General features: G+C 38.0%; 1 protein-coding gene across 1 annotated transcript in view; it reads right to left on the minus strand.

The window, feature by feature from the left end:
- Nucleotides 1-7587: 7587 nt before the first annotated feature.
- LOC124551333 (eukaryotic translation initiation factor 3 subunit F) overlaps nucleotides 7588-12682 on the minus strand; it is a 58441-nt gene continuing 53346 nt past the window's right edge. Inside the window, exon 7 of the mRNA XM_047126354.1 lies at nucleotides 7588-8611. Within this exon, the coding sequence (XP_046982310.1) occupies nucleotides 8525-8611 (87 nt within the window). The 3' untranslated portion in view covers nucleotides 7588-8524. The remainder of the gene's footprint in view (nucleotides 8612-12682) is intronic.

Consider the following 12682-nt stretch of genomic DNA (forward strand, 5'->3'; position numbering starts at 1 on the left):
ATTCAAATTAATTTGATGGTGGTGCCAGTATCAAGTCCTTTGGCCAGCAAATCTTGGATGATTTCTTCTTTTTATTCCATTGTATGATCATAAACAAATTGTCCTCAGATTGACAGTGGTGACCACTGTCAGACCTGCAGAAAAGGGGGAAATGAAACACAACAAAGGGGTAGTATATCTTGCAAATAATAAATTGACATAATGAAAAATATTACTTTTGTACATATAAAATACACATTCTTAAAAATGTGATGTAGCATACCTATTTAAAATATATCCTGGTATAATAAAGAGCATGTATTTTACGTGTATGGATAGCAGAAGCACTGAGTTGTTGACAGGCACATACAAAAGAGAGAGAGATGCATTCTACTGGATATTTCCACTCTAATTATATGTGTGAAAGTAATGTGTTTCCTTATAATTTACTGTTTACAAGATATAGACTATCCATTAGTTGTATTTTTTCTAAGGATATGACGATGGTTACCATTGATCAAGATTGACAGTCTGTGGACTATAGACTAAAATAAAAGAAATTATACACTTCATGGTTCATTAAGTTTATTCGTGACTATGTCACAGCTTTTGAAATCTTAGACAACTGATAGCAACATATTCTGTGGGTAAAACAGATGAGTAGCTTGTAGGCAGTACATTGCACTGCCACACAATAAAAAGTTACTGCTTTCTTGTCGAGTTGTGTGTGCTGCAGACTGCTTGTAGTGGCAATCAGTTAGGAAGTAAATAGGCTGCACGAACTTCGGAAGTGACTCTTGTTCATATCTGCCAGAATACGTAAATGTTTATCCACCACAGTAATTAACTGCGGAGTCACCCATATAGGTATTTTCTAAGTTGGTATATTTATGGAGGACAGAGAGAAAGACAGTAGTATCTGTAATCTCCTTTGGTCTGCAGTGCAGATCAAGGACAAATTACTCATCAGGAACAGAGAAACACTTGTGTCAAGTTAAAGGCTGGCCAGTTTGCTTCTTAGGGTACCTAGTGTGTGGCCACTCTGCTGGTTAGCGAAAGGGAGAGGTGCTAGTTGGAGAATTTTTGCAGAGATCATGAATCACGAGGATGAGAACTGGGTTACAGATTGTGAGGTCTATACTGCAGTGACCTAATTATTGGGCTACTGCACCCAAAATTTTTCTTAATCTGACATCAAGATCACAATCTGCTTTGTCAACACGGGCTCTCAAAAATAATTATGCTGTTTTCCTTAATTGCCCCTCTGTGGGTTGTGGACAGTTACTTCCTCCACTTCCATAAACAATGAATGGAAACAACTGCTGCTCTATTTGGCTATCTACATCCTTGGATAGAATCTCATCCTCTGGTAGTAAAGTTGCATACTGTTATCTTAGTGGGCATCAGTATGTAAACTGTGACTGCATCTAAATCTGTAACTGAAACACTTGTTCATTGAAGACATTTGTGCAAACACTGCCAGATGCTCTTTTGTTTTGTTTTTACAGTACACATTGCAGTTTCTTAGAGAAGGAAGGTGATCTACTGGGAACTTTCATCTCTTGCACTGCTGTTAAGAGATCAGGATAAATTATCAGTTGTCACAGTGCATGTAGGTGGCGGTAGTAGCCATTGCAGTACACTTAAGCATTAATATGACTGGCTACTTCATGTATGCTTCTGGGGAAGTCATTTCGCTGCTGTTCTTAGATGATGCCACATCTACTTTTCTGCCGTGGTCCTAGCAGCAGACCACCCCACAGTACTAATTTGTTACAATGCTGCCACTAGTTCTTTCAGCTACCACCTTAAAGATAGTTTTTGTCCTCTGTGAGTGAGAAAAGGACAGCGTAACTGGGGAGGCGTCCCTGGGGATGCCGGAGAGAGATTTCTCCAGTTCAACCAGTGAGATTTTTTTGTTTGTTTCGAAGGCTGGAAAGAAGAGGAATTCTCTCGGTGTAGATAGTCTTGTCTTGTTATGTGACTACAGTTGGAGTCACGGACGATGGCAGTCGAGTTTAGGTTTGTTCTGCAAACCTACATCATGCATTCTCCGACAACCAATAAGTGTTCAGTAGTGTTCTCAGTGCTCTGCTCTGAATGCCATAGCTAATGTGATCGTAGCAGTTGTTTAATGAATTTTTATTCTATTTGTTGCGAGTTGTCATCATTGATGGTGGTGGTATGTGATATATATGGTATAAGTAAGCGAGAGATACAATTTGCAGGATATACGCTTTCTTCAAATGGAAAGCATGTGCATACTGCAAGTGTTGCTTGGAATAGTCAACAATGCAATCCTCATCCGTGCCTTGACATGCGCAAACTGCCATCATTTGTGGATTGGACTACAGTGCCTATTTTAGTGCATTTGTAATAACTGTAAATTTTGGTACTGCCTTTACAAAGCTTGATGACAGAGTGCATACTTTCTCATGGTGCTCTGGTATGACAGGTGAGTGGGCATTTTAATTTTTTGGATCTTCTTCAATGTGGAATAGACTGGTGATCAAAGAGGCTCTCTCCTGTCATCAGTCTATTCTGTATTGAAGAAGATCCAAAAGAATAAAATTTGTGCCCGCCTGTCATACCAGGGCACCACGGAAAGCTCTTGTTATGCACACAGGAGATAGTTCACAGGGTGTTGTCTCTTGACACTTTTGTACAGTTCCAGCAAATGAACTGATTAGTCCCAAAGGGGATAGCCTCATCTTTAAACCACTCCATAAATGGGAAACATAAGACATTCAATCACATCAATACATCATGATAACCACATCAAAGTCCAGGACGGAATAACAACAATATGAAAAGGACTGATTGGTGCACACCACGCAGAGGAGGAACAATGAAAGACTGCTACACATTTAAGCTTCCATACACAAAAAAGTCGGCAGGAAAGATTATGGCGACTGTGTTTTGGGATTGGAAGGGGGTGTTTTTCATTGATTTCATGCAATCTGGGATGACAATAAACTCAGACAGATATTGTGGAACATTGACCAAACTCCGTCGAGAAATCCAGAATCACCGGAGAGGGCGACTGAAGGAGAGGAGTAGTGCTCTTTCATGACAACACTCGACCCCACGCCGCTCATCGAACACAGGAGCTTTTGAAGAAATTTGGGTGGACTGTTATGCCCCATCCCCCGTACAGCCCGGAGTTAGCCCCCAGCGATTATCACCCCTTCCCAAGCTAAAGAAACACTTAGGTGGCAAATGCTTCAAGAGCGACAATGAAGTCCAAGCAGAGGTCACACGCTTCCTCAACGGGTTGGTGGGCGACATCTTCGACTTAGGAACACAAAATCTGAAGCACCATCTTCAAATGTGTTGAAAAAAATGGAGACTGTTGAAAAATAGACAAAAGTGTAAGCTTTTCCAACAATGTGTAAATTAATAACAATAAACAATGTTTTCTATTTGTAAAAAATACGGGAACCATACTTTTGGTACAACTCTCATATATGAACACCTTGGCACTCTAAAATTAGTGTTTAGCTCACTGTCTGTCTGTAGCCTAAGATCATGGTGAAAGATGAGTCCTTTGACTATGCTGAACTGCGTATAGGGAGTAATTACAATGATAAGCCAAAACATGACCACTGCCCACCGCATCGCTGGATGCCACCTGATGGTGTTACAGGCACGTAAGTATGTAAATGGAGCAGACACGGATGGGGAATCGCCCTAGGGAAGATATGGACTGCAAACAGGAAAATCGTTTGAGAGAAGCAACTTTGACAAAGGGCAGATTGCTTTGCAGAGCCTGTAAACAAGCATCTCGAAAATGGCAAAGCTGGTCAAATGTCCATATGCTACTGTCATAAGCAACTGCAGAAAGAGGACAGTGAAACCACTACTAGGCGCTAAATGGTTGAATGTCCATGACTCTTCGCAGATCGTAGGGTTCAGAGGCTTGTCTGCTCTGTGAAATTGGATAGATGGTGATCTGCGACATTTCGCCTTAAGAGCACAATGCTGGTGCAAGCACAAGTGTTTTGGAGCACACTGTTCATCATTGTTTACTGTTGAATATGGAGTTCCGCAGCAGACCACCTGTACATTTTCACGTGTTGATCCAACAACATCGTCAATCACGATTGCAGTGGCCATGGGACAATTGAGGTTTGATCATCAATCTATGGAAACGTGTCATCTCTTTGGGTCAATCACATTTTTGCAACACTAGGTTGATCCCTTCATGCTTGATATCTTCCTTGACAGCGGTGTCATCTTTCAGCAGTACAATTGTCCGTGTGTCTGAGCCAGAACTGTGCTAGTGGTTTGAAGAAAATGATAGTGAACTTACGTTGATGTCTCGGCAACATGTTGGCTCTTCAGCTTAATCATGTTTTTGCTACACTAGATCAATGGTAGTCTCCACAAACAGTCATCGTGGTGAATGGCAGCTCGAAATGTGCAGCATGCTATGGATCCAAAATTATGTTATGGGAGACATTCCTCTGTGCTTGCATGGGGCCTGTGTTAATAATCGAAGACACGGTGACAGCTATTCACCACTTGCATCCCTTCATGCTTGATGTCTTCCCCGACGGCAATGTCATCTTTCAGCAGTATAACTGCCCGTTCACCGGAGCCAGAAACATGCTGCAGTGGTTTGAGGAGCATTATACTGACCTCTCGTTGAGGTTTCATTGACCAATTTTGCGTGATATAACTCCTGTGGAACCCGTTTGGGTCTTTATCAGGTGTCAATCACCACATATGCAAAACAGCAGCCCATTATTTACTCAAATTACTTGACCTGTCCATAGACATTTAAAGCCACAAACCTACCAGCAAACTGTTGGATCCTTGATAGGCAGAATTAGTGGTGTATTTTGTGTCAAATGCAAACAAGCAAGCTATTAAGCAGGTGGTCATAATATTTTGGCTTATCAGTGTATAACACCAGTATGTTATTAAGCTTCTCTCATGATTGAAACACTTCAGAGTAGTGTTCGATAACAGAATAACTGCTGTGACTTCGCCAAACCTATACATATATTTTCTTTTGTAGATAACACAAGATACTGGGGGAGCTGCTTTACTCAACTTACACTGACCCAGTCTTCTTCACATAGCACTACCTAGGCTGTAAATACTTTAACATTGTAACCTTTACATAGAAAGTTTTGTTACATTCCAATAAGCCCACCACCTTGTGGGGCCATTACTCTGAAAGAGTGTTTGATCCACTTCACTGCAGATCATCTGTAATGACACTTGTTATAGTTGGAGAAATTCTCTATGGGTGCCGCCTAACAATGCCAATGGCAATCTGACCCAATAGCCACCACCCCGAATGAAATGGACACTTACTCCATATCATGCATTCCCAGATCAGGCATCAGTAGTGCTGTGCCACGCTACATCTAACAGTACATAACCACCCTCCCAGGATGTGCTGGATATCTGACCCACTTGGATGTGCAATGCTTGGGATTAAAAGCACAGCGGGTTGATGTTTTGCTTAAGGTATCCTTTGCCAAATGGCCCACATTTCTTAAGGATTTGGAAACAATGGTGATCAAAACTAAATGGCTATAAGTTGAGTAGTATTAGCTGAATTGAGTCCCAAGTTGCCATACCAATGTGTCATCTATGTTGGAAACTACCCTTAGGTAAAATGATTCTCACATTGGTCTCATTTCAGACACCTTTTACAACAGTCGAGAGTTACGGTAGGCCTATTATAGTACCTGACAATACAAAATCCAGAGATTCAGAGGCAGTCATTGACACATACATAAAAAATTAAGTAAATGAAATACAAACTTTTAATGAAGTAGAGTTGTGACTTAAGTGACACCTCAAAGCAGATTCAACTCTATCAAATATTAAGAATAAATCACAGTAGACCATTGATTATCCAAATGTCTGTCAACCAAATGACCGCTTGACCGAACTGTTACTTGCTTGTGAGTGCCCGGACCCCTGTATCAATCCCGATAACAATAACTTATTGTTTGTGCTCAGTTATGATCACTTGTGTCAACTTTGTCACATAAAGTAAACTTGTGATATAGAATGCTTAAACATAAATATGTTGTCCTTTCCTTGAGAGAGAAATACAATATCACAAATTCTGTACCTGAACTTGAGTTTACTGATGGATCACCAAGTCGTAAAACTAGCCATGAATAGGCATCTAGGCAATGCTGTTTACAAGTGGTTTACACGAAAAAGATCAAAAGGAGAACCTATCTCTGGTCCCACTCTACGTGGAAAGGCAGTTCAATTTAATGAAAATCTTTCGAGGGTCATTGAATTTTAAAGCAAGCAGGTGCTGGTTAAAATGCTTTTAAATCAAGATACAGCATTTGTGAGTTTCAAACACAGGGAGAAAACTGTCTGCTATTTATGGAGGGAGAACTATCCTTTCAAGGAAGTTAACAATTCTGACACAACTTTGCCAAGAAATACTCTTGGTTCCAATTGTGAATTAGCAGCAGTTGGTTCTAAAATGAGCAAGGACTATATTACTGCTTTAGCTTGTGCTAATGCTACTTGCAGCCTTGGTTGCCTATGTTCATCATTGGTAACAGTGAGAAACCACATTTTTTCTAACACATTACGTTGTCTGCTATGCCTATTGTTTACACCTCACAAAAGAGCACCTGCATGGATAGTAAAGTTTTCATGGATGTCTATGGAAGTTTTTGTACACTCTGTAAAAACTCATTAATTAAAGAATGGCAAAAGGGAGAAAACATTACTGCTCCTTGACAATGCACCAACTCATACATTATGTGATTTATTTAACATTAACAATGTTCATAGATGTAATGTTTCTTCCATCTAACATACGTAACCACCTTATTACTGCCCATGATCAAGGTGTTACTGAAACTTTCAAACAGTATTACTGGAAAGTATTGTAATCTAAGCTACTGTTAGAAAGGGAAGAGAGAGATAAGAAATTCTATTAATAAATCATAAAAATAGGGAGTTGAAAGATGTGTCATAAATGATTGGAGCAGAACAGGAACAGAATCTGAAAAAAGCCTGGAATGAAACTTTGGGTTGGTGGAAGTTTTTAATAGTCTATTTGGAAACGACAAACAGAATGATAGGTTTGAACTGCTCAATATGCTAAAAGAACGCACCTGCCATGAATGTGATGATGATAAAGAATGGATGAGTGTCAACAAAGATCCAGGGCAATAAATTGGGCACAACAGGGGAAATTGTAAACCTTGTCACTGATAACGCTGACGACACTGGAATCTCCTCGACTAGTGGTACCAGCAGATTCTGAAGCATTTAAAAGTTTAGATACCACCTTGCAATGGTTTGAAGCATAAGATGCTTGTAAGCAGGTTTGGTTGCTTAGATAGAATGAAATTAAGGATTTTTTAAAGCATTAATTCTATACATGAGTACTATATATGCAAAATGTATTTGTATTACATATTTATTGTTTACTACACTGTACTACATACATTCCTACTGTAATTGCCTTTGTAATAATACAAGAGATTCAAGTTGTTATAAATGTAAGTAGTTTTTATTGGTAAATGAAAGTGTATGGTTAGATTAAACTGGTCTTCTGAACACCCATATCCGCCACTTAGTTCAGATAATCAGTAAAATACTGTAATATAATTTTCTATGTACAGTTTATTCATTCTTAAACAAGTAAAAATATAATATTGATTACTTGTTTCACATACAACAATTCTGCAAGATGTGTAATTCTTAAGGATGGGAAAAGCTGCATGTATTAATAAAGTGAAGAAGAAAACTGTATACAACAATGTAGAACAGCATACATTTAGGCAACACCATCATAATTTGGTATCTGTACTTCATGGATACACCAGTAAATAATAATGCTCAATGTACAACATTTAACTCACATACACATATTAATAGATGGAAAAAATAGAAGTATTCAAGCAAACTTTATGCTTCTGAAGCTTTTGTGTATGTGTGTGTAATCTTTTACAGCAATTACCAGTAAATCTTTCTTTCACTACCTCAAACTAATGTTACTTTAGTTATATATGTAAAGTACTAATGCTGTTAGTGTAACTTTGTTGATGGCTGGTAACTCATTAGTTATAGAATTCATACAAAGTGGAAAATTCATTTCATATCAAATATTACAATTGAAGAAACTACTTTTCAAGTAAAGCAGTATCACAAACAGTTATTTTTTATCATACACTTTCCTTCTGGAGAGGAATGGAGGAGAGCAGTTAAGATAAGAATGTAACAAAATCTTTACAACAGTATGCCAATTAATTTATTACTAAGTTAATTCTTCCACAAAAAACTTTGCTTTTCCAAAGATCCAGTTTATTACATAAAATCACAAAATATACAAAAACATATGATTTCTTCCACTGAAGACACTATTTTTGTGAACTCAACACATGAGCTCATTTGAAGATTGGAAGGCAGATTATTTACACTGATTATGTTTACGTGGCAACTGATGATTCATGTTCGTTACAATCGGGTCCCTGCTCTTCGCGAGAAACAGGAACTAGTCTGCTGGCTAGGAATTATATTACTCCAGCCAGGATGGTTATCATCATAGTGTCGTTATGAGAGTCAGCTTCTCATTCAGCTGCAGCTGCGTCTTCGTTAACTGTGCTAATGTTATCACCATTAACAAATCCTGCGAAAAAAATAAGTTTCTCGTTATGTTCTCTTACTGCTTTTCTGGAAGGTAAAACAAAATTGTACACTTTAAAAACACTACTAAACGAAAAGACAACATTCTAGTGTGATTGTACCATTTCATTTCTTCACCACTCAATGGCCCATCTGAGCATCTTTGCCTTAAAAGGTTAACGTCCTTAATTTTCTATCAGACTGTTTACTATTACTATTTACTCAATGATATTCATATTTTATAAATGCTCAACTGTTCTATATCTTTATTACCATATTTTCAACTGGAACTCTCAAGCCCACACTTAAAATTTGTTCTAATAACTGGAATTTAAAACTCATCTTGCTACTATAAAAATTGCTCTTCACTTTTATTGGGTTGAAGTACAGAGGCTTGATCATTAAACTGCAGCCCGAAACAAATTTTTATACTGGCTTCAGTAGACAAACTATTTTTACTATCAATCTGTTTGTGATCAAATTGTACTGAAGCTACTACTTTAGGTTTCAACATCCCACTACAAAATTTTAGTTGCCTAACTGATCCCTGAGTCTCCAGAAACTGAATCTTGGTAAACTATATCCATTTTACAAGTTTTATCCTTTGTAGCTCACAGTTCACATCTTTCTGTAAGAAATACATATAATAGCAGAAATTATGTACCTCACTATATAAAAAACTACATCCAGATTATAAAGAAAACTAAGAGATACTATGGTTTGTAGTGCCACTGACAATGTCATTCGAGAGAGAGCTCAAGCTTGGAAATGGACATGAATAAGAACAAGGAATGGAATCAGCCATGTTCTTTTCAAAGGAATCATTCTTGGATTTGCTTTTGGCACTTTATGGAAACCACAGAAAAATCATGGGCGACTGTGGACTTTAACTCTGCTGCCCCAACTAATGAAATTGGTTTCTGCTTAGTCTTTCTTTCACTATCTTTACCTGCTGTTTTGTTGAGCTCGGGGAAGACTTCTGGTAGATGTCTTCTAATGTATTTGCTGTTCATAATTTATTCTTGTTTTCCATCTACCCTATAAGCAGCCCCCACCCTTCATTTACAGATTACTCAGTAATACCGTGGGACATTACTTACAAATCAGAACACAAAATGAGTTCATCATTTCACTATGTCACACTAACTTGTATTTAACAATCTAGGAAAAGATAGATTGTTACTTACCGTAAAGGAGACATGTCAAGTAGTTGACAGGCACGATTAAATCTTTTAATCATACCTGTCTACAACTTGACGTGTCTTCTTTACAGTAAGTAGCAATCTATCTTTTCCTAGATTGTCGATATTCCTACCTGGAGTTTTCACTGTCTAATTTGTATTTAACATAAGCCAAAAATCTAGTAATAATTATTTTGTTTCTATGGCACACGATAGTTAACCAATGACCAACAAACGCACACTGGCTTGGCCGACAAGTGTCACAGTAAGGTATTTCCCCCTCCCCCCATTCCAACCTGAAATTGACCGGAGTCAATGTTCCAATTTGGAAACGTGTACTGAATATACTAGGACTGAATCATAGTTATACTCAGCTCACAGTTTTTGCTGATATGACGCCTGGGCTGACCTCTATCAAATTCTTGACCCTTTGAGTTCTTGTAATTAAATGTAAAAATTGTAAGACTGCTTTATGTGGTTTGTGCTTTACATTCGTCACACTTTCAACGATTGACCTGTTTTGGGTAAATCCCTGATCAGCATGGCTTTCTCATATTTTAAATCATTTTACATAAGTTCAGTAGACATTTGCTATTAATGTATTTCCAACGGTTTATCCATATATATTTGTTGTGGTCATCTGTTCGAAGATTGGTTTGATACAGCTCACCATGCTGCTCTATCCTGTGCAAGCCTCTTCTGAGTAACTACTGCAACCTACTTACTGTATTCATCTCTTGGTCTCCCTCTCCAGTACTTATATGGTGACCCTAAAAGTCACAAAATGTGTGTGATCAACTGTCCCTTCTTTTAGTCAAGTTATGCCACAAATATTTTTATCCCCAATTCTATTCGGTACCACCTCATTAGTTATATGACATCATCTAATCTTCAGCATTTTTCTGTAGCACCACACTTCAAAAGCTTCTAGTCTCTTCTTGTCACAACTTTTTATCATTCATGTTTTACTTCCATACAAGGCTGCACTCCAAATAAGTACTTTCACAAAAGACATACCAACACTAAAATCTATATTTGCTGATAAATTTCTCTTCTTCAGAAATGCTTTTCTTGTCATTGCCAGTCTAGATTTTATATCCTCTCTATTTCAGCAATCATCAGCTATTTTACTGTCCAAAGAGCAAAACTCATCTACTTTTAGTGTCTCATTTCCTAATATAATTCCCTCAGCATCACCTAATTTCATTCGACTACATTTCATTACGCTTGTTAATGATCATCTTATATCCTACTTTCGAGACACAGTCCAACCCATTCAACAGCTCTTCCAAGTCCTTTGCTGTCTCTGACAGAACAACACATGTCATTGGTAAATCTTATAGTTTTTTATTTCTTCTCCTCAATATTTAATTCCTTCTCCTAAATTTTCTTTGGTTTCCTTTGCTGCTTGCTCAATGTACCGCTTGAATACTGGAGATGGGCTACCACACTGTCTCGCTCCCTTCTCAGCCACTACTTCCCTTTTTATGCCCCTTGACTCACAACTGCAGTCTGGTTTCTGTACAAGTTGTAAATAGCCTTTCACAATCTGTATTTTATGCCTGCTACCTTGAAAATTCAGTAGATTCCAGTCAACATTGTCAAAAGGTTTCTCTAAGTCTACAAATGCTATTTCCATAGGTCTGCCTTTCCATAACCCATTTTCTAAGAGAAGTCGTATGGTCAGTACTGTGTCACACGTTCTTACATTTTTCTGGAATCCAGACTGATCTTCCCTGATATCACGTTCTAAAAGTTTTTCCATTCTTCTGTACATAATTTGTATTAGTATTTTGCAGACATGACTTAGTTTCTGATAGTTCACTAATATTCACATCTGTCAGCACTTGCTCTCATTGGAACTGGAAATATTACATCCTTTTTTAAGTTTGAGAGTATTTCACTTGTCTCACACATTTTTCACACCAAATGGTATAGATTCGTCATGGCTGGCTCTCCCAAGGATATCAGTAGTTCTGACGGGAAGTGTACTACAGGGTCCTTGTTTTGACTTAGGTCTTTCAGTGCTCTGTCAAATTCTCCTTGCAGTATCATATTTCCCATCTCATCTTCATTTATGTCCTCTTCCCTTTCTATGAAGATTTAACTAACTTTACAATACATCTACATATGTACTCTGCCTTCCACTCACAATCTTGTCATATTCTGCTGGCCATGGACCACATAATACATGCCAACAGTTGTCAGATCAGAATCTTAGCTACGTTAATGAGTGATACATGCTTTCCATTTCAAACAGATACAAAATTTATGGTGAAAGACAAAATTTATGAAACCATGAAGAGGTATAAGAAAGTGACAGGACTCAAAACACACCGGTACTTCTGTTTGGTCTGGATAACAACAATGAATGTGAATTAACAACAACAACAGTAATAATATCAAGAGTTAAAAAGCACTCCCAAGACAATACATATCGGATTTGTGGAGTCCACTCAAATTATGGAGCACAAATCAGGATGAAAAGGTACAATAATGTGTGCTCATACCTCCACTGATAAATATGCAGAGCTGTAGAAGGAACAGATCTCTTCAGCAAGTGTACTATCACATACCTGAAGTGGTAATAACAACTGGATGCAATAATGTCCAGTGTGATCAATAAATACATTCTGACAACTCATTCTTGTACATCAGCCAGATAACAGAAAATGCCTCTTAATCAATATCTCCGACTTGTGTGATGGGGCTATTAACAATAATATGGCTGAGAAGAAAAAGAAACGAAGATTGGAACAGTAAAGTCAGTCAAATGAGGAATGTAAAAATTGATATTCCTGTTGTCGTTGCTGCCCTGAGATCAATAGGTCATAGCTTGGAGTGTGCAACATCTGGAATCCCACAATGTACAAAAGACAGTGAAGCACAAGATC

Source organism: Schistocerca americana, chromosome 9 (assembly GCF_021461395.2).
Source record: "Schistocerca americana isolate TAMUIC-IGC-003095 chromosome 9, iqSchAmer2.1, whole genome shotgun sequence".
In the NCBI taxonomy this organism is placed as follows: domain Eukaryota; kingdom Metazoa; phylum Arthropoda; class Insecta; order Orthoptera; family Acrididae; genus Schistocerca; species Schistocerca americana.